This window comes from Jaculus jaculus, chromosome 1, assembly GCF_020740685.1.
Source record: "Jaculus jaculus isolate mJacJac1 chromosome 1, mJacJac1.mat.Y.cur, whole genome shotgun sequence".
NCBI lineage: Eukaryota > Metazoa > Chordata > Mammalia > Rodentia > Dipodidae > Jaculus > Jaculus jaculus.
The window spans coordinates 335,408,155-335,435,420 of NC_059102.1; the positions used below are offsets into that span (position 1 = coordinate 335,408,155).

The 27,266-nt window shown below is 45.5% G+C and overlaps 1 protein-coding gene across 4 annotated transcripts in view; it reads left to right on the top strand.

The window, feature by feature from the left end:
* Positions 1–27,266, top strand: part of Prox1 (prospero homeobox 1) — a 52,753-nt gene that overhangs the window by 6,340 nt on the left and 19,147 nt on the right. For all 4 annotated transcript variants that reach the window (XM_045141178.1, XM_004671300.2, XM_045141177.1 and 1 more), the window contains 3 exons: positions 1,415–3,203; positions 10,407–10,514; positions 17,184–17,378. In XM_045141178.1, coding sequence (XP_044997113.1) covers positions 1,482–3,203; positions 10,407–10,514; positions 17,184–17,378 — 2,025 coding nt within the window. In that variant the 5' untranslated portion in view covers positions 1,415–1,481. The remainder of the gene's footprint in view (positions 1–1,414; positions 3,204–10,406; positions 10,515–17,183; positions 17,379–27,266) is intronic.

A 27,266-nucleotide genomic window follows, 5' to 3' on the forward strand; every position in this document is an offset into this window, starting at 1 on the left:
ATTATGCCTATTTGCATGGATAGTCATTCTTTAAAACTAGCCACAGATGCAGTCCTAGGGAGCACGTAGATGTTTTCACAGGTGAACCGAGAGATGGGAACAGTTCCAAGCTCCGCACGCTGCCTTTGGCAGTCAACCCTGTTATTGTGAAGATGTGCTCTCTTAAGCAAATGCGAAGTTCAGTCTCAGATAAACCCGGCATGGGAAAGTGTTTTCATTTTCTTCATCAAATGTTAATTGTAAACAAAAAAAGATGTGGTGTCTCCTACATGTATACAAAATTTGACATTAGCATCACTATACAGTGATGTGTCCAGTGGCTGTTATTAAATGCAAGCCAGGATGCTTCCTTTTGATATTGTGTCCCTGGGAAAGAGTGGAAGTCCATAGACAAAAAGGTATTTCCCTTTCTCTCATGGATTGATATTATTTTATTTCTTTCATATCTTCCTTCAGTCTCTTTTTGTTTCTTTTCCTCTTTATGTCACATAGAAAGTAAGGTTTACAAATGTGTCAGAGTTTCTTTAGACATTTGAAGTACTCTTAACAGAAGAAAGTAACACAGAAGAATGACTTTATCTTTGCCTAGCCCAATAATTTTTTTGTTCCACATACTGTGTTAACAGCCAGTATAACTTTCTAATAATTCAAATCATCAAAGGAACATTGTGGAAATTTTATAGATATTCTCATATCAATTAGACCTAGTAAAAAAAAACACCATCTTCACATAGGATTTCACTAATACAAATGCATCGCAATGCTGAGTTAGCACAATGGAGCAGGAGTATTTTGCATTTATTTAAATATTAAATTGACATTTGTGTTTGAAAAACACTGGTTGGGATGTTCTTCCCATTTTGTATTATTGCAAAAATATTTTAAAGTTTAGTAATCAAGGCATGAATATATGCATTTATTACACTTTCTTTCCTTCAGTAACATTAAAATTCCTTTATTTTTAAGGCAGAGATAAAATTTTTTTTCATCCAAATTTCACACAGCCTCAAAATTTAACCTTGTTTCTTAAGTACAGCCCACTTTCATCCTCTTTTATAATAAGAATCTCAATGCCCAAAATTTAATCAATTGCTTGTCAGAGGCTGTGTTCTTATAATCTACCGTTTCTTCTGAAGATAAACAGTATCATTTTAGGCATTTGTGAAAGAGAATCATATTACTGGTGCTTAAGCAGTTTTTGCTTTTTTTTTTAATCTTAATCCATCTTAAACCATTGGAGCAGAAATATTTAAAAATGTTTCATTTCAAGCAGAGTGCATAATAAATTTCAATAATTGTGATGTGCCGTGAATCCCAGAGCCTATGCATTTTGCATTTGATTCAGGATTGAGGTCAGGAAATTTGGAGAAATTTAAAGAAAATGATTCATCAGTCCTTTTGTTGTGTTGGCCAGGGTCCCGGGATTCTTGAGCTGCGCCCAGCTGACGAGCTTTTGAAGATGGCACAATAACCAGCCAGTGATGCCTGACCATGACAGCACAGCCCTCTTAAGCCGGCAAACCAAGAGGAGAAGGGTTGACATTGGAGTGAAAAGGACGGTAGGGACAGCATCTGCATTTTTTGCTAAGGCAAGAGCCACATTTTTCAGTGCCATGAATCCCCAAGGTTCGGAGCAGGATGTCGAGTATTCCGTGGTGCAACACGCAGATGGGGAAAAGTCAAACGTCCTCCGCAAGCTGTTGAAGAGGGCAAACTCGTACGAAGATGGTGTGATGCCTTTCCCAGGAGCGACCATCATTTCCCAGCTGCTGAAAAATAACATGAACAAAAATGGTGGCACCGAGCCCAGTTTCCAAGCCAGCGGCCTCTCCAGCACAGGCTCCGAAGTACATCAGGAGGATATATGCAGCAACTCTTCAAGAGACAGCCCCCCAGAGTGTCTTTCCCCTTTTGGCAGGCCTACTATGAGCCACTTCGATATGGATCGCTTATGTGACGAGCACCTGAGAGCAAAACGCGCCCGGGTTGAGAATATAATCCGGGGTATGAGCCATTCCCCCAGCGTGGCATTAAGGGGCAATGAAAATGAAAGAGAGATGGCCCCGCAGCCCGTGAGTCCCCGAGAAAGTTACCGAGAAAACAAACGCAAGCAGAAGCTGCCGCAGCAGCAGCAGCAGAGCTTCCAACAGCTGGTCTCGGCCCGGAAGGAGCAGAAGCGAGAGGAGCGCCGGCAGCTGAAGCAGCAGCTGGAGGACATGCAGAAACAGCTGCGCCAGCTGCAGGAGAAGTTCTACCAGATCTACGACAGCACCGATTCGGAAAATGACGATGGGAACCTGTCTGAAGACAGCATGCGTTCGGAGATGCTGGATGCTCGGGCCCAGGACTCAGTGGGGCGGTCAGACAACGAGATGTGTGAGCTGGACCCAGGACAGTTCCTCGACAGGGCTCGAGCCCTGATCAGGGAGCAGGAGATGGCTGAGAACAAGCCCAAGCGAGAAGGTGGCAACAAAGAAAGAGACCACGGGCCAAACTCATTACAGCCAGACGGCAAGCATTTGGCCGAGACCTTGAAACAGGAACTCAATACCGCCATGTCTCAAGTGGTGGACACAGTGGTCAAAGTCTTTGCAGCCAAACCCTCCCGCCAGGTCCCTCAGGTCTTCCCACCTCTCCAGATTCCCCAGGCCAGATTCGCAGTCAATGGAGAAAGCCACAACTTCCACACCGCCAACCAGCGCCTTCAGTGCTTTGGTGACGTCATCATTCCGAACCCCCTGGACACCTTTGGCAATGTGCAGATGCCCAACTCCACAGACCAGACCGAAGCACTGCCCTTGGTTGTCCGAAAGAACTCATCTGACCAGTCTGCCTCCGGCCCGGCCACCGGTGGCCACCACCAGCCCCTGCACCAGTCACCCCTCTCTGCCACAGCGGGCTTTACCACCTCCACGTTCCGCCACCCCTTCCCCCTGCCCTTGATGGCCTACCCATTTCAGAGTCCTCTCGGTGCTCCTTCTGGCTCCTTCTCGGGGAAAGACAGAGCCTCTCCCGAATCCTTAGACTTAACTAGGGATACATCGAGTCTGAGGACGAAGATGTCATCCCACCACCTGAGCCACCACCCTTGTTCCCCAGCACACCCACCCAGCACTGCCGAAGGGCTTTCCTTGTCGCTCATAAAGTCCGAGTGTGGAGATCTTCAAGACATGTCTGAAATCTCACCTTATTCGGGAAGTGCAATATCCTTTTATTTTTTCCATGAGAAACAAACAAAAACAAAGAGGTTTCCCAAAAGGCTAGGTTGACACACTGTACATGCAAGCATATGTACTTTAGAATTGGGTGTGAGAGAATCTTTTGTCTTTGTTTCTTATTTTTGTTTTTGAGACAGGATCTCACTCTGTAGCCCAGGCTGGCCTCAGACTCCAGGGTACTCAGATTACAGGCCTGCACCACAAGGCAAAGCCACTACGTTCTTGAGAATGCCATCCTGCCTGTCATCAGTGTAATGGACTTGTGGCTACCATGCGAAGGACGTTTCTAATTGCAGAGAAATTCAAAACTAACCCAGAGTCTTTGCACCTTTGACAAGTAGTTAATTGCCTTAGGGATCTGGCCTCTACTGTGTGTGTGTGTGTGTGTGTGTGTGTTTTAGCAGTCTCTCTCTCTCTCTCTCTCTCTCTTTTGTGCTATTCTTTCTGTTCTTATTTTGAGTCATTTCAAAGGTGGGGAAAGTCACCCTTTGTAAATATTGAATTATTGCACATATTTTACAAAGATGGTAAGTCTCATTATAGAGGAAAGGAGAAAAGTCTGTTTTTAGATCCATAAGATACTAAGAAGTATCACTTTAAACTGCCCACTGACAGACACCTGAGTAGATCTTAGCAAAAGCCTTCCACTGGAGGGGAGCTCCCCAGACAATGGTGGGTGTGGGTGAGATGCTCCGTCTTTAATTGGCAAGTGAAACTTTTTGCTAGGGAAACATGCAGGCGCTGACGTAGTCTGACGGCCTCCATCTCTCCAGCTCCAAGGTCTGCTCTTGGGGCCTGCTGCAGCTGCCTGCACGCATGATTGACCTCTGCTCAGCCATACGCAGAAATCTTTTGTCCTAACATACACAAAGCAAATTATTTTGGAAAGCAAGAGAGCACAATTAAATATAAAACTCTGCATTTGACTTAAAAATGGCCCTTTTTATCACTCCTTTTAATTCTGAACCTGACTTGTATGTAGAGATGACAGTTAGATATTTTAGTGGCCCTATCCTACACTCTGGCTATTTTTATAACCCATGATTTTTTTTTTCCTTCTACAAATAAGTCCTTTTAGTAATTCTTTTTTATAATCTTGTGGTTGCTTGTCATTAGTGGAGGAGAGGATTAATAAAATAATAGCATCTGGGGGCAGGTGGAGGCATGTTTCTTATATAAAAATTACCAGATGGATATAGAATTTAGCAATTAAGTTGGCTGTTACTAAATTGAGGGGTTTGAGCAATCATCTTGATGACTGCAGAGTGACATTTTAGTAGCTAAGCCCACTCCAGAGGCCATCATGTGCCGGTGCCCGTCCTACCTATGGTAGTGGGCTTTCCTAGGTCATTCTTCCAGACCAGCTCTCAACATAGGTGGGACATCTTGTAAGGCTAACTGAAGTCATAAGTATGAGACCTCTAGGGCCACTAGACAGAGTCTCTTCCCACACTGAGGAAGATGTCTTGGGACAAGGGAAGACATGGAAGTGTAAGACTTGAGTCTTGGCTTGACTTCTGATTCAACTACCGCCGCCTTTTGAGGATCTCAAATCCGATGCACCCATAGTTAGACTACACCAGGCAGGCAGTGCGTATTCAGTATGCATTACTAGCAGACAATGTGCTTTGGTCAGCATGATTGGAATATTGGGGGTGAGAAAGATAAAGTGAGAAGACTGGAGCCTCAGTGGTCTTCACCCCTCCCAAGAAGAGTATTGTAGCAAGTTCATGTCCTGCTGATGGATGTCTAAGGCGTTATCTCTCAGATACCTCTGAAACAAGCAACAAAGAACAGCAGCACACTCTCTCTCTGCTTCTCTGTCTCTCTCTACCCCCCAACACACACACACACACACACACACACACACACATACAAACAACATATAAAGATATATGTGTTGTGTCCATTTGGCAACTATTTGAAGCTGGGTTTCAAAACCCTACAAGTCCATAGTAAACTCTTGTTCACAATGCCAGCTTAAAAAAAAAAAAAAAAAAAAAACCACCTTGGGCTTATTATGGGTTGGTCTTCCAGGGGAAAAAGAATCTTTCGATTGCTGTCTGCTGTGCTTATTGTCTCACCCTTTCTCTAAATCCCCTGAGGAATTTTGAGGACTTGCATGGAAAGAAGTTCCATGTATTTCTATACATACCAGTAGCTATAAAGAGAATGTAGGTGCTTTTTCTGCAGAGGCATAGCTTCTCCTGTCTCCTCCCGCTGAAAGCTTCTGCTGAGCGGTGGCAGGAGACACCCCTTGGGTGTGAAGTGATAGGTGTTTACATCTGGGGTTGCGTCTTTCATACAGTTCAGCGACTTAGGTCTCTTGTCACAATGAGTGATCTCATTTTCCACGTGTTGGCTGCCTACCGTCATCTGGTTGTTTCCTCCTTCTTCTCCTTCTTCTTCTCCTTCTCCTTCTCCTTCTCCTTCTTCTCCTTCTTTATATTTTTCATCATTTGACTCATTCATAGATCAACTCTGGGGTGAAGATAGGCAAGCTACTTTTGCTCAGTTCAGAAGCAACAGAAAATACATGCCTGGGGCAGGTCAGACCATTCTTGCATTTTCTTCCCTCTATGGGTAGTGATGGTTCTTCCCTTGAATTACCTGGCGGCCCACAAAATTCTACTCTGCCACAAAATTATCTTGCCTATTTAATTTTGGACACAATCCTCAAGCTTAGCTTGATGAAAACTCCGGGAACCAACAGGCAATGTGTTTTACTTCCGTTTCAGGACTACAAAGCCCTGGAAAAGATAACAGAACTGGCCAGAGGTGGAGTGAGAGCCCGCTCTTCCTGCCATCATTATGTTGTTTTCACGTTGATCATTTTCCAAGTTGTTGTAAATAACATTCCCCCCCCCCCCGCCAACCCTTCCTTGCTGGGTGTTGAATCCAGGGTCTTGTATGTACTAGGCAGCGTTCTGCCGCTGACCTACACCCAGTCCTTCAGAGTTCAGTGCTGAAGGAACACTTCTGAGCTACTCTGAGCACCTCTGTTCCTCCAGTCGAGGAGCCAGGATGAGACCCGTGAAGAGCATGTGCTGATGGGGGAGCTCCCACCCTGGCACATGGATGTCCTATAATAGGCTCATGGCCTCATTGTCCCCCAGCAGGAAGGAAGTCATGAATGTGTGCATGCTAAACGGAATGTCAATGCACCTGGTCAAAGAGCTCCTGTCTTAGGTATAAATAAGAGGTTCAGTATCTTTGCAAATGAATTTCTTTAATCAAATAGAAAGTTTTATTCAAATTCCAAAAGAAACAGCCAGCCAATTGCTTTTCTTCACGATGTTCCTTCTCATTCATCATTTTTGCATCTCAAGAAAAATAGCCTTGTCTGGGCCTCACGCATTTGCATCACCCAGGCCAAGCACCAGGTAGCCTCATGAGCCAGGAAGACGAGCAAAGATAGTCAGACTGGGGAAAGGAAAATTATTTAGCGAGATGTCCTAAAACATGGGTTAAAATGCTTTCCACCTGTTCAGCTTTCTGAAACAAGACCCCACTATGTAGCCCAGGCTGGCCTCCAACTCACAGCAGTACTCCTGCCTCAGTTGTTGGGATGCTGGGATTACAGGGGCGCACCACCTTACCATACCCCACTCTAAAAATGAACTTCTAAAATGTGAAGTAGCCACAGAAGATGAGCTTTGACATTTCTAGATGCTTCCTGGGCCTTAGTAATTCTCTTAGTTAATCATGCAAGTCAAATGTGGGAACATTGTTGTAGACTCTTAACCTCCTCCAGAAAAAAAATTGTGAAATATTTTAGTCTTTTAAAACTGCACACACATACACCCCCCAAAAAAGTGTCAGGTGCACGCCTTTAATCCCAGCACTCGGGAGGCAGAGCTAGGAGGATCACTGTGAGTTCGAGGCCACCCTGAGACTCCATAGTGAATCCCAGGTCAGACTGGGCTAGAGTGAGACCCTACCTCAAAAAACCAAAACAACAAAAACCTGCACACCCTCTGATCATGCTGACTTCTCGGTGGAGAAGGAAACGGTATGCCAGCTGCTGGCATTGGAGGAGAGCTGGCCGCTCTTCTGCCCGTGGAAGGTGTCTAGGGAAAGGCTCCTCGACACAGCAAACAAGGAAAAGCAAGTTCTGTACGTTTCAAAGTGCTAGCAAACGCAGCAATGACCCATGGGTGTGGAAGCGCACCATCTACCCACAATCCAGAGTTTAACTGGAGCATCTAGACATTTCTTCCTGCTCACAGCCTCCTCCGTCTATTCTTCTTGCATTTGCCCTTTGCTGCCTGGGTTGCCCCTGCCGCCGCTGCTGTTAGGTAAGGTTATATTGTGCTTGGTAAACAGACAGCATTGAGAGTCTCAGGTTGTTTGGACACTGTGTTCGCTTCAGCTGTGCTTCTCTGCTTCTCTGATCTTTTATACTCCTGAGCAGATGTCTTTCATTAATTTATGGATTTATCATCTTTTTTTTCCTTTTCTTTTTCTTTTTTTTTTTTTTTACACCTGGCAGCTGTCTCAAGTTTCAGCAGTTATTGTCTATTTTGCATTACACATAGAATTGAATGTCATCTGTCTTCACAAAGCTAAGGCTAAGAGAATTGGGGCCGCAGGAGCTGCTGGGACGGAGCCTGTTTGCGTTGCGGCCCCCTCCCCCACCCCTTTACCTCCTTAATATTTATTTGTGCTCATTTTCTTTCCTGGCCTTGAATGGAGCTTAGCTCGTGCTCAGTACAGCTGTATGTTTACTGAATCTATCCCATCATGAGTCATTGTGCGTGTGTAAGTATCCAGGAAACAGCTAGTGCTTTCTTGGAAGAACAGCGCTTTTCAGCACAAGCACTTAAAAGGGAAATTAACCAATTGGTCAGTTCAGATTGATTTTGGATAGAAAAAAAAAGGATTATCTAACTGTTGGCTTTTAAATGTTTCATTAGCTATTTTTAATAGTTTATTAGAAACATATATTTTATGGGAATTTCATCTTAATTACACAAGGAACAAGAGAGAGAGAGGTTTATTCTGTGTTCCATTTCGACTGATCGATTCCAAGTATTACCAACAGGAAACATCTTGAAGCAAAAACAAAGTTGAGAAATCCAAATCAGAATAATGCTTTTTCATTAAATAAAAAGCTTCTAAATCCCGATCAAGAGAATGGATTTTTTTTTTTTTAAATAAAAGGAACTGAAACATCATAGCAAAATTTAGATGCATGAGGCGCTTTGGGACATTTTAGTAGCTCTGTGCCAAACAGTTTGTCTTTTGTGTGAGATGAAATCTTGGAAGATTTGAGATTTATAATTAATGACATTGAGGAGGCCGTCTGAAAGAAAAGATTAGAACCCCGATCGGAGAAAATTCACCCAAGTTTGGTCTTGCCTCAAACTCTTATCACGAGACGAGGAGACAGCTTGCTACTATTATTTCACTTATCCATTTGGACAGATGGTCTTGAAGTGTGCCCGGCTTCTTTAGTCTTCTCCATCAGTCTAATGGAGGTTACTGGAGGGCCTTTCAGCCCTTTCCTTGGCACAACAAGTATGTCAGTCATAAATTATCGTCTTTGTAATCATTAAGGACCTCAAACAAAAACACAAGTTCGCCTAAGCTGCTTTTGTCTTACAGATGTAAAAATCAAAGTTTCTCTCTTCAGTGTCTATTTTCACTTAAACACAAGTACACACACGTACACACACACACACACACACACACACACACAAAACATTTAATTTTTCTTTTTGAAAACCAAGATGATATGTATTTTTGCCCCTCAGTGGTGTGGGACATGAAAGATGATGTTAGTCGAACACATTTTCAGCAGGACATTTGGTTAAACACCAGGTTATAAGTAGCCAAGACCATATCAAAATCAATTTCATTATGACTCTAGTTCCCTCTGGTTCCTCACCATTCTTGATGGAGGTCTATGGGAAGCTATGGGAAGCCTGTTCTTTCTTAAACAGCTATATTTCTTCCTAACGTGTAGAGTGTTTCCTAAGGGAGTGTGAGTCACATGCATGTGTGAACACACTTACACAGGGGTACATTTTTCTTTCTTTTATCCTCTATTTTTTTTCTCTAAACTCTTCTTAAAGAGAAAATCCTTAGAGAAGCTTCTAGAAAGGACCCTTAATTGACCTTGTGGGGGACCACATTGATTTTCTCCACGTGCATCTTCATTTCTGATAAATTATAAAGCCATTAATTTGCTGAGGAAATGGCAGGGCCAGGCTGCGGCACAGATGTGACCAGAGCCATCCCAGCTCGGAGTCTGCTGAGGACTGCCAAGAATCTGGGAGAGAATCAGGAAGCCCGGACTGTATAGTCAGCCTCACGTTCTCTTGGGAACTGTTTTAGTTGCCGCTGTTTACAGATCTAAAAGGTAATGATGTTTCCAGATAAATAGGCCTTCTTATTTGGGGTAAGTGGCCATTTATTGATCTGCTAACCCACATTTATTGATTTTTTTTTTTTTTTTTTTTAGCCCCAACGACTGTGTCATTCTCAAAGGAGTTAACTATAAATCCGGGGCAGGCAAATTGTATTTGGTTTTGGGCCGTTGCTTTAATAAAAGCAACACCCCTTCCTTGCACTCTTGGTGCCAAAACCACCCTCCCAAATTTGAGCTGTTATTTTAAAGGAAACAGTTTAAAAACGATGATATTAATAAGATAGGAAGAAACAGTCCTGAAGCCCCATTCTGCTAGCCCCACGAGGTAAAACCGAAGTTTTGTAACGGTTTTGTAATCTCATACTGTGTGGGCTCACCGACCCTCACGGCACACTGGGTGTGGGGGGAGTGAGCCGAACCGCGGGTGCAAAGAAGGAAGCAAGCCCTTGTGACCGCATGCCTGCCTTGCTGTCAGGCTTCTTTGTCTCCTTAGCAACAAGTGACCGTATGGATAGCATACGGGACCTCGTGTGGGGGAGAGCTTGACCATCCTTGCCACCAAGTAGCCAGGAATCAGCAGCTCAGTCACGCGTCTTCACCGTCCCAGGTGGCAATTCCAGTCAGGCAGAGGACATCCTGGGCACATGGCTGCAAGTCAGTGATGGAGTCTGTAGCCAATGCCATGAGCTACTGGCCTTCCTAGAGTAGCTTGTTTCGGGGGAACCTTCAGACATTCTTTGGGTTCACGGAGAGGAGGGCAGGAGGGATAGGCCCTTGTTTACAGAATGTTTTTGCCTTAACCAATTGCATCCCACATGCAGGAAGGATTGTCACCCAATCACTTGAAAAAAGCGAAACTCATGTTCTTTTATACCCGGTATCCCAGCTCCAACATGCTGAAGACCTACTTCTCCGATGTAAAGGTAGGGGTGCTGCTAACATCAGCCTTGCATTTTCTACAGATGTGGCGGTGATCAGTGATCGCATCTCCCAGAAGTTAATGGAGAAGAATGTGGAATCCACACAGGGGCAAATACCCATGTTGTAATTGATTAATTGTACTTGTCCCTTTGTCCGAAGATGTGACATAAAGATACCGCTTGTCTTAAGACTGAAGGCAGGTTCTTCAGTCAAAGACTTCCCAAGGGCCTGGGAAACTTTGCCTCTCTCTTTATATTTTAGAAGTAGCTTCCAGGAAGAAATTTCCACTGGTGATGGAGGGATACATTTTAGAATGCTCCCCTCCCTCTGCAACAGTAAGCTGTTTTTGTTTCTGTGATTTCCCTGTGTTTGTGCCTGAGAGCGAGCGAGCTCTCGCACCTATTTTTCCCTGTCAACAAGGAGCATACATTGAGATACTCCATGCAGTAGCTGCTTAAAAACAAAAGTGATGATTGTCTCTTATTTACAACTTAATTTGTTGTTGATGTAGAGTACACTGAGCATAAGGAGAATGAATAAAGTGACAGATTCAGGACACATTATTCAAATGAGGATATGAAAGCTGTCGGCCTACAGCTGCAGCCTCCCTCCTTCTACAGAATATTGGGACCTCCTGGTTCTCTCTGTGTGTGCGTGTGTGTCTGTGTTATGTGTGGGTTCTAAGTAATTGTTTGCATCAACTTGATGTTGTGTTAATCATCTGTAACTTTTTAAAACATAGATTGGGTTTTGATGACGATAATGGCGTGAATGGTATCATTATCTGAGGAACTTGATAAACATCACATTAGCTGAGATTACTTTATTAGGGCTGGGTGGTTTTCCCCACCCTTCTCCTGTGCCCCCCCACACACACATATGTACGAGTTCTGATTTCTGCCACCAAGACCTCACAAGCTGCCAAACAGTTTTCACTCCTCTGCCGCCCTTGCACGGCGCTCCGTGCCCAGCTCTCATCCCTGGCCCCATTTTGCAGGCCAGCGCATTTCAGTTCCCACCGCTGATGTTTTGTTTGGCTTTTAGGAAAAGTTCTGTTTCCCTCCTGTTTGCTTTTGAGTTGTCTATCAGCTTTGGCCTCTTTCTTTCTCCTTCGCTGGCTGAGCCTCGTAAGTGGAAGGCGTGTTTTCTTCCCAGCCAGCGCCAGCCAACTGGGCAGGATGGGGAAGGCAGGCAGTCAGTATGCTAAGGGACTGGCTAAGAATCCTGCCCCACAGAGCGACATGCCACAGGAGGCTGCCTCTGGCGTGGGCAGGAAAAGGGCTTGGCCTTTGTGGGGTACCATCTACAATAGAGTTGTTGATAAGAATTTGTCAACTGTTGAGAACCCATGAGCTGCTAGAACCTGCTAGAACTTGGTCAAATTGTCCTCCAAGCAACCCTCCCAGATTCTAAGGGAGGAACACAAAGGAACAAAAAGAAAGGGATGTTTTTTGTTTTAACCATGTGCAGACACACACGTGTCCAAGTTACTTACTACCTTCCGTCTTCTTACCACAGCGAAGTAGTGTTGTGCCAACATTGTTAGAATACTTCATAGTCTTGGTGCTGCATCTTGCACCCAGCAGGAAGCCTGAGAACCTTACAAACATCCATGTCACTCACCCCAAGCATAGTCCTAAATGTTAGATGTGTGTTTCCCTGTGTTTGCATGCATGGTGGGGGAAGGGCAGAGTCGGGAAGATGACAAGTCCAAAGCAGCAGGGATCCGAGGCCACAGAAACCCATGAGGAGCCCGCTGTTCCTCTGTAGGGCATCTAGGGAGCCTACTCTGTAGAAGCAACAGGAAAGTACCTGGTAGATATTTTAAAAGTACAAATATTCCAATTACGGATTCTGCCTGTCCCTTCAGCACACTCGGAGAGAAGGCTGTTGAAGGTGCTATACAGGAGTCCAGTTAGATAACGATTATCCAGCCTGGTGCAGGGAAATAGCAGGATGCATAACACGAAGTAGAAAACCACCAAAGGTCATTTCTCTTCTATTTTGGGAGTGAATTATACATTTTTAACTTCCCCGATGTTTTTAATTGACTAGTAATAAATGAATTTGTATTCCCTGAGCTTACACTGATCAGACTGGAAACTCATACACGGAAGGTGGTCCAGAGACCTTTAGAAAACAACAGCAGAGCATCCTGAGACTTCCTTGATGTTAATGATGATTCCAGCTGTAACCTGATGCTGGGCTCACACGTAGCGCCTGTTTTATGTCATAGCCTACACATGCACACACAACATGGCTGTTTCTTTGTAAGGCTGAAAGAGCTAGACATTATTCTATGTGGATACACAAGGTATAGTTTTATTTCAATCAGGATTCAAGAAGCCACTACAGAGTGAAATGAGTCCCAGAAATTGGGGAAAAGACCTTAGGGTTTTATTAAAAATGAAACTCCAGGGCTGGGGAGATGCCTTAGCAGTTAAAAGCACTTGCTTGCAAAGCCTACCGGTTCAAGTTCCGTTTCCTAGGGCCCATGGGAAGCCAGATAGAAAGCAGCACCCGCATCTGTGATCTCCACTCCTGCAACAGCGGGGGGTAGAGCCGGAGAATCCGACACTCCCAGGCCAGCCACGTTGATGCTTGTTTGCATTCTGGCCAAGAGACCTTGTCTCAAAGAATGTGTAGCACAAACACCTCAAAATTGTCCCTGGGGACTGGAGAGATGGCTTTGTGGTTAAGGTGCTTGTCTACAAAGCCAGATGACCCAGGTTTGATTCCCTGAGACCTACGTTAGCCAGATGCGCAATGTGGTGCATGCATCTAGACTTTGTTTGCAGTGGGTGGAAGCCCTGGCATATTCATGTTCTCTCTTTTAAATAAATAAATAAAATATAATCTGGGCATGGTGGCGTATGCCTTTAATCCCAGCACTCATGAGGCAGAGGAGGTAGGAGGTGAGCTCTAGGCCACCCTGAAACTACATAGTTAATTCCAGGTCAGCCTGGAACAGAGTGAGACCCTGCCTCGAAAAACCAAAATATAAAATAAAATATAAAACAAATTGTCCCCTGACCTCTATACAGACACTGAGGCCCATGCACCCAGACACACATAAATAAATAAACATCTTATTTTAAAAAAGAAATGAAAGTTTGTATCATGTATCTTGAAAAAGACATAGTCATGTGTCTGTGGCCCAAGAAACACTTGTCATAACATGAGCCTGTATTTTGATTATGGCATCTTCATCTAAGAGAATTACTAATTCTAGGAAGATATGCCTCCTTAAAGTCATTTTAATTCAAATAGTCACAAGGAGTTTGCTTTCCATGTGAAAACAACCCAGAGAAACAACCTGAGCATAAAACGCGTCACTTGATGAGGAGAGCACAGCCGAGATGGTCCCTGGAGCCATACTTGGAGGAGAGGGCCAGACAAGGACTTATTCCCCCAGGGGCTCCTGGAGCCCCTGCAGAGCCCAAGCCTGGCACATGGCTTTGCAGCCCCTGAGGCCTGGACACACGCAGAGCCTCACCTTCCCAAAGAGACCTCCACTGAGGAAGGAGGAAGAGCGAGGGGGAATCACATGCGATTCAGAGGTGTTGGCGCAGAGATGAGGGAGACAAGGCTGAACCCCCACTGACTGGGCTTAACTGTCAAGTCTGACTCTAGACAAAGTTTCCACAAAGTGCAGCTTTATTGCCTCCCAATGATATTTAGGTATCAGAAGGTGGCTCATCAGACTCAGGTCCTTTGAGAAGGACAAGTGTGTCAATGTGAAAGGCTGCTGCCCTGCCTTCCCGCTCACTCCTGGGTGATTTTCATGTACACACTAATAACCCAGACCACTGGGCCCACAGCCTCGGTGCCGCTGTGGCTTTGAAGAGCAGACGATCACAGCCTGCTAGGCCACAGTGTTAAATGATGAATCTCCTCCCTCCACCCCTTGAGTCAACTGCTGCCTAGCTGGATTAAGGTGTCATGTTGATTTGTTTTATACATCTTTTGACCATGCTCATTGAATATTTAGGAAGTTTCTCCAGCCCATATTGAGGCTGAGATGTCCCGTGGGAAGCATTAATCAAAGTCACACAGACTCGCACACTGTGGAAACACAGCCTCTTTATTGTAGCGATTAGTTTTTGCAGTAACACATTAACACACTGCCGAGCTTGCCTTTATAGAACAATTGACCCTTTGCTTGTAAGCCACTACAGAACGCGGGAAATTAACTCTTTAAAGTTGAACACTTTTCTTCCCTCGGTGTGAAGAGCTAGAAAACAGACAGCTTGCCATTTGCTTTTAGCCAGGACTGAGCATGGGACAGATTTCAGTTCACTTCTGGAGGAGGGGAAAGCCCAGCTCTTCAGGGCCAGGCTGCTGGTCATTTCGCTTGTCTCGTGTTTGGGGAGTCTGTTGTTTCTGTCCATTCTTTCTCTCTGGTATTTCCATCCTCCAACAATAAGCTTTCAATCTCCCTTTATGTCCCATTCGTAAATAATGGCAAGTGCACTTACTTTTTTGTCTTCCTCCATTAGGTCATTCATGACCATACTAGAAAAAAAAAATACCCTCCTATTTTTTCCCTCTACAGTACTCTTGTCCATATGAGACAATGTCTTGTAACAATACAGAAGCCTAATCTCCATGTCAAAGCAATTTTCATTCCCCAGTGCACAGCCTGCTATCATTTTGTAATGTTTTGTTTCTTATTCTAAAAGAATTAAAAAGGAACAGTAGACCGTCACGGGGGCCTGTGGTCCTTATCTCAGTGTCTGGAAATTTGGACAGTGTATTTTACTGCTGAGATAAAATGGAAAGAACTCCAAGTTCAGCAAATCGTAATGGGTTTAAGTTCTATTGAAATCGGCAAGCAGAAGATCAGATAACGGGGGTCCTTCGGTTGTCTTTTTAATCGGGTTCCCCGCGAGGCTGAATGGAGACAGAGCAGACACAAAGTGAAAATATAATTCTTGGACAGGTTAAGTACATGTTTGAACTCTTGCAAGCAGAAGCGATTTGCTGATGACTTAATCATTTTCTGGTCAATTATCTGTAAGGGCCCTTGCAACTCCATGGCAATTATGATGCAAGTTGGCCTTTTGGGAGAGACACCAGTCTCCCTGCTTCTGTTTCCTTGCGACTTCCATTCTCTGCCATAAATTTTCATTCACTTATTATCTTTGCTGGTAGAGAAACAACTTTCTGCGTAGTAATTGCAGCCCCCATGCACACTTTAGCTGTCATTCTCTGGGAGCCTGGGTAGTCTCATGGCTGGGACTTGATAACTGCTCTTTGTTGAGTTTTGATGAATGTACTTTTCTTTTCCTGGGGGCCCAGAGAAGGGAATGCCTTGATGACAAAAGGCAGGGGTATCTGTCAGCCCGCCTGATAGAGAGAGAGCTATGGATTTATTGGTTTTGACTTGGCAAGTTAGGACACACCTGTCCTTTCCGTGAGCACGAGACCATCGACAAGCAGGGCATCATTCTCACTGCACCAAGAAGACATCTTCATTTCAAAGGTCATCGGGAAACCTGGGTAAACAAGGTTTTAAAGCCTGACCATGTTATAGTAACTTGGCATTTAAAAAAATGTAATAAATGTGTGGCCGGTGCCATCTGTGTGCTGCATCTTAACCACGCCTCCCACGGGCACAGGCGCTGAGGGAAGGGGCAGGAGGCTTACCCAGTGCCGGCTGCAGGATGCACAAGAACAGGTGGCAGGTTCTACCCACAAATGTAGTGCTACGGCATAAACTCAGTAGGATGATCATAGTGAGCTGGGCGTGAGGTCATTCAGCACCAAGTAGTGAGCAAATCCCAGGGCCCAGAGTTTCCCCCTTTTGTTGGAAAGCCATTTTACCTTATGGCTGAGGGTGTAACCCTGTTGTGGAGCACTTGCCTAAGATGAAGCTCTGGGTTTAATCCCCAGCAAAACCCACACACACACTGCATATTCTACTAGCAGTGAGGTCATGGTTGTGTGGCTGAACATCCTGTGCTGGGAGACAGTCAGTGGATAAAGTGCTTGTCATGCAAGCATGAAGTGTGAGTGCCTGTGTCCAGATGTCCAGAGCCCATGTAAGAATGGCTGGTGTTCTTATCATCCCAGTGCTGGGGAGGCAGAGACAGGGCATCCCTGGGGCTCACTGGCTGGCAGTCTAGCCAAATCAGCTCAGCAAGAGACCCTGTCTCAAAGAATAAGCTGCCTCTGGCCTCCACATGTGCACATGTGCACTCACACACATGCACGCATGCATACTCGACCCCCCATGCATGCCCCCACACATACGAACACATGTATGTGCACACGCACACACACACAAAAGAAAGACAAAGCAAGTAACAGCTGTGGCCTCAGTGAAGACCCGTGAGAAGGAGCCACATGTCAAGTGCTCCACGGAAGGGGAAGGGCAGTGTTTCTGGGGTGGTTTTAAGAAAATAAAAAAGATACTCAGTTTATGGAAAGCTGATAAAAATGTGAGTTTTCCGCTTGAAATGTGAAGGGTGGTAACGAGATCTCTGGGTTATAATACTCTATCAGAATGTTTCGTCTCTGGCCGCCATATTGGTTGAACTTAATGCATGCCTTTCCATGCCAAGAGGGAGGGAAGCTTTAGAAATACTCAGAAACTTAAAACAAAAAAAAAAAAAATCAGCTGCAAAACTAGCAATCTGCTTATCTTTTTCCACATTTGAATTTAACAGTTCAACAGATGCATTACCTCACAGCTCATCAAGTGGTTTAGCAATTTCCGTGAGTTTTACTACATTCAGATGGAGAAGTATGCGCGGCAAGCCATCAACGACGGGGTCACCAGCACGGAGGAGCTGTCCATCACCAGAGACTGCGAGCTGTACCGGGCTCTCAACATGCACTACAACAAGGCCAATGACTTTGAGGTAGGAACTCGTCTTTGGCATTTGGCGCCTTGTCTCCCTGTTTCTTTTTTTAAAAAAAAAAAATATATATATATATATAGATAGATAGATAGATAGATAGATAGATTTTCTCTAGCAATGTGCCAAATGGCTTCTTTTCTAAGCATGGCCCAGAAGAGTAACACACGTACACATATAGAGCAGCCACCAGGAGTGTCCCACATCAGGGTCATGGCAAGATGACCCGTGGTCACTTCTGTCCCCGCCCCTGCACTACCCTATTTGTCAGCTTGTCTGAGACACACACTCAGGCCACAGAAAAGCAAACTGCAATCTTCAAAGAGAAGGGCTGTGCAAGCAAGCACAGAGCAGCTTCTCTTCCAGGGAAGAGACCTCTGCCTCAACAGGTCTTTCGCTAGGCAGGTTCTGCGATGCCACTTGAGCTGTGTGCAGTGGCCGTAATAAAATGTTGTGTTCTAACAACAAGTGGTTTCTGACTTCAGCCGACATCTATTTACTCTATGGAGGAAATGGTATGATAATTTACTAAATATGCATCAAAGAAGGTCTAGCTGTATCTTTTTGCTTATGTTGCTCTGGGAGGAGAGGACTCTCGCGGTCTTTTTGCATGCATGCAGATTCGCGAGTGAATGCTTGTACGTGCAGTCCTGTCCACCTTGGCTAGATCTCCGGCATAGACATTCCGTATTCACACAAAGCGGCTAGACAATCCCCAGGAAGCCGCCACCGTGCAACCATGGAAGAGGTGTAGCTGTGCGTAAGGCATTTCTTTATAGGCCACTGTGGTGCCTCAGCAAACAGTTTTCATGGCCATGTGATGATGACTCCATGAGGCCACACTAGCAAATCTCCTGACACTCACAAAGGCATTTTGCTGAGCCCTGCGGACTGGGGCAGAGATAGTGGGAAGTGGGATGTGGAGAGACTTCTGTAGGCAGAACCCCGTAAGGAGAGTGGACCAGCCGGGCCTTAGCAAAGTTGATCCATCTCTTCACTCTTGTTGGCTAGATGCTGTGCCACTGCGGGGGGGGGGGGGGGGGGCTTGAATCTGTGCTCATGAGGAACTTAGTATTCTTGTTGTCCCTCCAGTAAATAAGGCCCCAGAACACCAAGGAAAGGGGGGGCTCATGTATGACCCCCCAGCCTTCCTGCTTGCCCCTGCCTTTTGAACCCCCCCCACCACTGCCCTGGACTATGCAGGTCTGTGGTGGTTACTGAGTGTGTGAGTTTAGCAATGGGGAAGGCAAGAATTTTTCCTTGAATGGTTTGAATGGTTATCTTGCTAACTACTAATGTATCTTTGCTATCCAAGATCAACATATTTCTTGCCAAATGTGCTTTTTAAAATATTTTATTGATTTATTTGTAAGTAAAGAGAAAGAGAGAGATATAGAGAGACACACACAGAGAATGGGCACAGCAGAGCCTCTAACTGCTGCGAAGGAGCTCCAAATGCATATGCCACTTCATGCATCTGGCTTTACATGTGTACTGGAGAATCAAACCTGGGTGGTTGGGGTTAGGAGGCAAGTGCCTTAACCACTGAGCCTTCTCTCCAGCCCCCAAATGTATTGTAAATGAAGGTTTTGTTTGCTGATCATTAAGGCTTCTTGGAATAATGATCACAGTCGTAAGTGTATGCTTTCAAAGTTTTGTAGCAGAGCACTGGGTGACTGCCTACATGGATAGAATGCAAGCAACTTTCTTCCAGCTCCAAAGAATAAGGTATTGGCTAAACATTTTGAAGAAACCTTACATAAGGGCTTAGCTTCTTTCCCCTCCTCTCTAAGGCTGTATCCCTGAAGCTACTACTGTGTGGAGTAACTGGCATTACACTATGATATATATACACTTATTGCCAGGAAGCATCATCAGGCATCAGAGGCAGGATCAACCCAGATTCATGAGACAATTTCTGATGCATGACACACATAGGGATCAAATCATTAAAGGGCACAGTAGGGTTGCTTGACCCTTACCTGGCTGGAATTTAATTCCCTCCTGTCAGCACAAGGACCCAATGACACGAATGGGGTACTGGCATCAAGAGGCACCCAGAACACGGCTGTATTTAGCATCATCTCCATCTTCCTTAATATGATTAACGTCTGATATTTCTTTCTCTGTGAATCATATCCACGTCCAGCCAGGCCACCTCTCCTTTATCTGCAGAGTCTATTTTAAGACTGTTCTGCTGTAAGGAGAATGGGGCCTGGGCTGGAATTCTGTCCCTTCTCACGTGACTTTGGATAAGTTATTGGACTATTCTAGGCCTAATTCCTCCTTCACTAAAATCCAGGCTCTTTCCAGAAATGTGGGAGGCCAGACTCAGAAGCGTGGGCTATGCCTTGTCTACTCCACAAATAACACCCACATCTACACATGTATACACACATGCAAACTCACCACCACATAGGATCCCAATATCACTAAATAGTTTTTAATGTAGCCTCCCAGCTTGCCACATTTGCTCATAAAACCTTCAGATAAGAGGACCCCTTCCTCCTCTGCCTTTGAGCACAGAGGTCACTTCTTAAGCGAGATGTTTAAAAAGCCACAGTTCTTATCACTGTAGCTTTGCCAGTGTGGCTGTGACTATGAGCCAAAAGTAACCCCCACACCTCCAGCCGAATGCCTCCACTGATAGTGTGGTCAGCTTTTCCTTCACATTGAAGCTTCTTCTCTTAACATCAACAAGAAGGAGCCTGTCACTTTGCCATGAACCAGGAAAAAGAAAAACAAAGTGGGGAGCTATTTTTGAAGTCATGATGCAAAAGGGTATGTTATCCCACCTGCCTATTGGCTGCTCACACCATGAAACATCTTATGGATCACATTTTGAGGTTTCTCAGTCAGTTGTTTATAAAAGTAATAATATAGCTAACATTGATTGACTGCTTGCTAATGTTCCCGCTGTTCTTTGAAGCATTTCGCCAATGTTAACCTATTTGATGTGGGCAGTAGTGGTGACACAGATCCTAGTTGAACTAAAGAAGCACTTGTGTTGGACGAAAGCTTTGCTGATTTTGAAGCCACTCTGAATGGGCAGGGCCCAGACAGGAGCGGTGAGGTGGAATTGGAGGAGGTGGCTGGGCCTTTCTTTCCCTTCTTCCCTGGGACAGCTTCTGCATTCCTCTGTTTCCCACTGTTAGCCTTTTTCAGCTCTGGTGGCTCTGGCACCTCTGTGACTGCTTAGCGCCGCCCCCTCGAGCCCCTGCTGCTGACTGCTGGGCAGGGTAAGGAGGTTGCTGACCCCTGGCCTGCGGGAAAATAAAGCAGATGGGGAAGGGTTATCACTGGGCAGGAGGGCGGGGCTTGCTCGTCTGGCCCTGCATTTCCTGGCTTTTATGAGTCAGGACCTCCTAAGTGACAGGAGAGCTTGTTCTGCCTTTTGTATCAGTTTACACAATTGGCCGGACTCCTGGCACAGTGTCCGGACTTAGGGTGGTGAGAGTTTGAGACGCCGCAGGTGACGTGGAAGAAGACCCTGCGTGGCACTTTCACTTTGTACTAAAGGGAGGAAGTTGGCTCCATCGCCCAGAGCTGAGCATCTCATTTCTGAACTTGAGTTTGCAAAGGTGTGCCGACAGCATCCTTCATTCCTGCCTCTCTCATTTAATGAGATTGGCAACAATAAATTTGTCTTTCCAGGTGTTGTGGGGTATATTTTCCCTGCTTCATTCTCACTTCACTTTGAAGAGCTTCCAAAAAAAATTTTTTTATGGGAAGGGAAAGGAGGCTTGGCATTCCTTCCTGGTTTTTTAAATCATACCAATACTTCTGACTTTAGGGGCCAATGAGCTGGATCTTATCGTGCATTTGTTTCTCTCACAACTGTAGGAGAGGGAAGGTAATGGTCGCTGTCAGTTTCTGAGGCTGTTTATTTTATTTATTTTACCAGTTTTGTGAAAAATTCAAGTGGCCCATTTAACTCACAAAGGTTAAGTCACTGTTCGGGGGCCCAGAGAACAGAGACATAACGATACTACCTACTTGCTTGGGTGCAGCTCATAGGGACCAAGGGAAGCAGAAATTTGAGGGTTGGGATGGGCTGACTGTAAGTTGAAAAGAGAATGTGACAGACTGTTACCTACCCCTCTTTTCCAGTCTGGGCTCCACGAGCTAGCTAGCTCTCTCCTTCCACCAAGCATCCCTCTCCGGCCCTGTAGGCAGAGTCCAAGTTCCCAATAAGGGCGACTCACCTCCTTTGACCTGCGCCAAGGCCCAGGTTTGGAGGGTGGAGGGCTTAAAAAGAAATAGAAGCAAAAAAATTTAAACAAACAAATAAATAAATAAAATAAGCAGAATGGGCCACGTGATTCATTTGTTGGTGTGCTGGTAGCTGCTACTTCCTCAGCTACCCACAGGAGTAATTTACACCTCACTGGGTGTGTCCTCTGCAGCGCCTGTGGGTTTGACATGTCTCTAGGTGAGTGCATCTTTCAGATACTTCTTCACTTTCTTCTTGAGTGTAGAAAATGAAAATTTCTTCCCCTCCTGAACCCCTGCACACTGAGGCACATGCCCTTCCAGATGATCGCTCCCCAGCCCGCCCTGACTTCAGCAATCCCCTGTTTAAGAGGATTAAATAGATCTGGAAGCCTTTCCTGTGCATTGCCATCTTTTTAAAGAAGAATGGGGACAGGTGGATTCAGGAAGCGCATCCCTCCTCCACTCCAGATAGATACTTAACTATGAGTGATCGTTTGGCAAACTGGCGCGGGGCTGGAAACCTTTTACTGCTGTTGCTGCCTTTTGGCCTCCAAGCTGCTGATCCATTTAAACAAGATCACACAACACACTTTTGGTGGGTGGCGAAGAGGAGGAGGAAGAGAAATGCCATTTCTTCCCTTGCCAGTCCCACCACTGACAAGCCAAATTGATCTTTTAAGAGACTAAATGAATGTTCTCTGAATGTGTGTGCACACTTGGCTGTCTGGGAGAGGAGTCCTTCTGCACACTGATTGCCTGAAATCGAGAGAAGAGGGCAGGGTGGGGAGAGGGCTGGAAGTAGGGCTGGAGGACCCAGGGAGTGGGAGGAGTGCCCCTTCACCCACGGGGCACCCACAAGGCTGGGTTTCTAGACTGCTGTCTCTTTTTCGAGATCCAAGGTGTTCCTCGGTATAATGAAGCAAACCCATTGCTTTGTCTTCTGTTTGGCCATGTCATTGCATTTTTAGCTCCCTGTGTCTTTTTTGTCATTGGGTTACATTCAAGCACAGTAAGAGCAACTTTAAAACCTCCTTACTCAACACCTTTATTAGTGATAGCATTCCATGACCTTTCTCAACATTCTTAAAGAAAAAGATACAGCGTAATGTCGCTTCACTTTGCTTATTGTCCTTTGTTGGGGTGAACAAAGCATTTTCTACAGTGGCTGTAGCACATAATTATACAGCTTTCAATAGCAATGTCTTGGCACATATCAAAGTTCAGAGGAGCCTTTAGGAAAAAAAAAAAGATGTTTTGTGGCAGCCCAGGGAGGGTCTCATCTTTCCTTCAGAAAATAGTTCAAGGCTCTTCTGTCAAGCTTCCCTACTTAGAGCTTTTTCTCCTCCTGCTTCATAAAGTTTAAAGGGGGTTCAGTGGAGATCTATGATCTATTTCCTTTGAAAGATTGTTCCTCGGCACACAGAGGCCCTTTGACTTCAAGAGTTCGCAGATTCATGTCTTTAGGTATCATATGTCTGACCTTATCAGGTACTCCATTTAATGTAGGAGAAAAACTCTCAACTCTTTGTGTTTCTGTTTTGCCTCTGTGAAATGATTTGGTGAAAAGACCATCCTTTTTAACACACCACCGAGAGCCTGTTTCTGACTGTAACCTACCCTGTGGCTTTTCTCTCTTTAAAAAAAAAAAAAACTGTCCTTGTGTTTTGTGTATGGATGAGTTCACAGTGAGAATAGAATTATACAAGGGCGGGTGCACACACAAAAAATATCTTTTGCTTTCCTCCCTCAATTTCCCCCCTCCACAGTGATCTGTCGGCCTTCTCGGTGGCTGTACCCCAACAGGCAGAGCATTGAGCCAGCACAGAGGTGGTGCTGGGGTGCAGGGACAGCGCAGGGCTTTCTCCTGCTCTAACCTGCCCCTCAGGCCTTCATAATTAATTGTCCTTCGGAGATGGGAACAGCATGTGGAGGGGTGTCTATTGTCTGCCGTGCACTTCTCCTTGCCTGGCCTCTTATTCTTCGTCCCACAAAGAGTGATCAATAGGACACAGAGTGCAAGTTCCCTTGTGGGAGCCGCTGGTGGTGGCAGGATCTTTCTGTGGGATGTGGCCATTGTGTCCCGTCCATCCTGGATTAAATGTCCCAAGAAGTTTTAATAACCCATTGAAACCCAGCCTGTGTCTGTTGTTGGGATTAAACAAACTCATTAGCCAAGGCTCGCGCTTGCTGCAAGTTGCCCTTGCCTTTTCACATGGTAGACGAAAACTTAAAATCTGGTTTTCTACGTGTGTCCCCAGGACTGAATCTAACTTCAATCACTTAGTTCCTTGCCAGTCATACCAGTCATAGGACAGAAATTTTAACAATCATCCACTCATTTCCCTTTGATCCATCCATACACATTGGCAAACAGTTCTTTTTGGAGCATCGAAGTTGAATTCTTGAAGGTAGATTGTCTTAGTTCTGAAATCGAGTTTTCATCCTCAGAGAGCGCCTTACGCCAGTCCTCAAGGCTGTTTTGCAACATGACACAAACAAATACAGTCTGTTCTGCACGCCCTCCCAGTTTGGGCTGAGATACAAAATAAAGATGGCATGTGGCAGAGACGTGAGGAAACAGCACTCTACCACTGATCATTAAACAGATCCTTCTATTGACCAAGGGGAGGACAAGAAAAATAATCGTTCTTGCAAGGAGTCGAGCTACCATATTAGTAAGGTTTAACACAGTGACCCTGCCGCACCAGTGGCAGAGTTCAGGTTGAGAGGAGCCGTAGGGAAGGAAATCTTCTATCCCTGAGAACCATATTTTTTGGGTGGACAGAGCTACAGTATGACCAGTGGACTTTGTTCCCATTGATCTCTGCAAACAATTTCACAACAGATCTTTTAGGATTTAAGGAGAACCTGCATGTGGACATTGACACAAGTAATACAGTCATACCCAAAAGGGGGTCATAAAAAATTAAAGTTATTCTCATGAATCTTTCATGAGAAGCAATGAACAGGGACAGTAGTGTAGCCAAGTCCTTTGTGCTTGGAGCTCTTCTTCCGGCTCCGGAGCTATTGTTCTTTCAGCTTCTCAAACAGACTTTCACTTTCAAACTGACAAAAGTCACTTAAAAGCTAGACAGCTGTACTAACACACCCACCTGACCGAGCAAGAACCCTGGGCAGCTGCCATGCTGGGAGACCTGGTTTAAAATGTGCTGTCCCAAACCTGGCCACTGCTTTTGCCCTCAGTTTGAGGTAGCCTGGATTTTGGTAATTTGCACCCCTCCCCCACGGGCTCCCCGCAATACTTCTTGGGTGCTCTTTCCTGTACGCCTTAGGTTGTGCGCCAAGGGCTGGGTAAATGGAAGCCCCAAGATAGTTGGGTTGAGTCTGACTTCCCAAGCTCCCTGCTGTCTCGTCTCCCGCCAGCCCCCTTCCTCTTTATCCAGCCTTTTCTGTGGGCAGACCTCTCTTGCCTCATTCGAGGTACCTGGGGAGGACTGGAGAGCCCCGCGTACACACACACACACAGATAGGCACATGCCCCGCTTTGGGATTTCAGATGTAGACGTGGGTCTGCAGGGAGGCGCCTGTGGGTCCCAGCCCCAGGAGCCCCTGTCATTGTGGGCCATGGTAAGTCCTCTGTGTGTGTATTCCATCCTCCCTCCCCTGTCACCTTGTGTACAGTCTGGTCTGTGACACTGATGGTGATTATGTCATTATTTTGCTCTGGGGGCCCTGGCACATCTGCAGAGCCCCGGCACATCTTCTTTGTTGCGCTGGCAAACGTCCCACGCCGCAAATGCCTCATTAGCCCTGCTGCTGGCCTCCTTGCCAGACGCGAGTGCCCAAATCCAGGCTCCTTTCTGCTCCGTTCTTTTGTGTGGATGATGATCGCGTATTCATCTTCCTGGTTCTTCCCCATTTTCCTCGACTTCTGAACTCCAGATGTCCCCGTTTTCTTGCCCAAATCACTTCAAGGTCCACAATGAGAAACACGGTGACTCTTACCCCTGGAACCCACCCCTCACCACCTCTCCGGCTCTTCTGTTCCCCACATGAATAGTGACTTTGAATAGCTCCCCACAGCGAGGACTAAGGTTTTCACACTTGTAATTTGTAAAGATACCAAGGGCTCCCTTCCAGCTTAGGATGGTAAGGCAGGGTCAGGCCTAGGGGTTGTCACAGGGCCACCTGCTCTCCCTTTCCTGGACTCCTGTATCTGTTTCTGCTCATGGCCACATTTTACCAATTTCCCGAAGGCAGTTTAAAATGTGAGTGTGATACACGCCACAGTCCTCTGAGGGCTCCTTTGCTCCAAATGGCATCTTTATCTCCACCCCCACCCTCCACCAAACTCCACTGTCCTGGCTCCCCAGCCCCCAACAGTGACCTATTATTAGATGCTTAAAGTGATGAACACTTAGCTGGTTTGGAAACACTTCCCTCTGGAAAGTTGTCTTCAGCGTACTTAGCGAAGTCACAGCTTCTGAGAAGGTGTGCTGGCCTCTCCAACAGCGGCAGACAATTTGAGAGCTTAATATCTGGGGCTGTGATGACTACTACATAATTGGTATGTTTAATTTCCCTTTAAATGTGAATTAATTGATCTGTGTTTGTATATGACAAGCAGCTGCCCCCCATAGGGAGTTAACCCTTTTATCCCCCAACCACTGCAGCAGGTAAGTGACTGTCTCAGACGTTTTAGTTTTAAGGGGTAGTTAAATCAGCCTATATTCTTATTCTGGCCATAGTCAGACCATTGACTTGAATTCTAATTCAGAATGCCAAGATAAAGGCCTGGGTAAGGATTAAGGAAAAGTCCCTCTGGTGAACTGAGTTGTTCTGTTATACTGATTTCCTGACATTTCCCAATGCATTCCAAAAAAGAGCAGAAGAATATGCATGAGCCTTGTCCTGAATCTCAATGAACAACCCAGCTGACAAGGTGAGGAGAGAAGCAGACCACCCAGCGCCTGGCAGCCTTGGGCAGAGAGTGTGTCAGGAGAGGCCAGTGACCGTCATTAAATGACTCATTTCCAAATGTACTCAAAGTATTCCTAACCTCCCAAGATCAGATCATCATAGCTTACCCGTGCATTTATTTAAACCTTTTTAAAACTTAACCCCATTTTCAGAATAGACCACTCCTCAAGATAATCATTCTCTACATTTATTACCTGCTGTGAAAATAGCATCCTCGTTGATGGCTCCAAAAGTGATTCCCTTGGAATTGTACAAGGATAACCCTTGGATTTGTGGATAGGGTCATAGCCATAGTCTCCATTTCCTTTCTGATTTCATACACTTTGATCATTACTCCCTCTTAATCTTCATCTATGCAGATTAAGAAGCACTAATCCTTTTTAAAAGCCTAATCTCATACAGTGAGGGGGTTGCCCCATCATTTTAGCCATTCTCTGGAATGTGCTTTGGCCTGACTGCATTATTGGGAGGGACAGCTATCATAACCAAACTGGGGCAGAACTACTGGTATGGGTGGCTGCACCACAGTTTAGGGCCTGTCCCTTATGTGCACCCAATGACTTTTCTTTAATTACTCCACAGATTTATCCTCACAAGTCAGATTTCTTGAGTGGAATCTTAGTAGTTCTTATTGGTTCAAATGGTCCTGGGACCAACTTGTCAGATTTAGTGGAATCAGCTTACAGATGTGTCTGAAGGACACAGTCGCTCTACAAGGAATGGGTGGTGTCACCC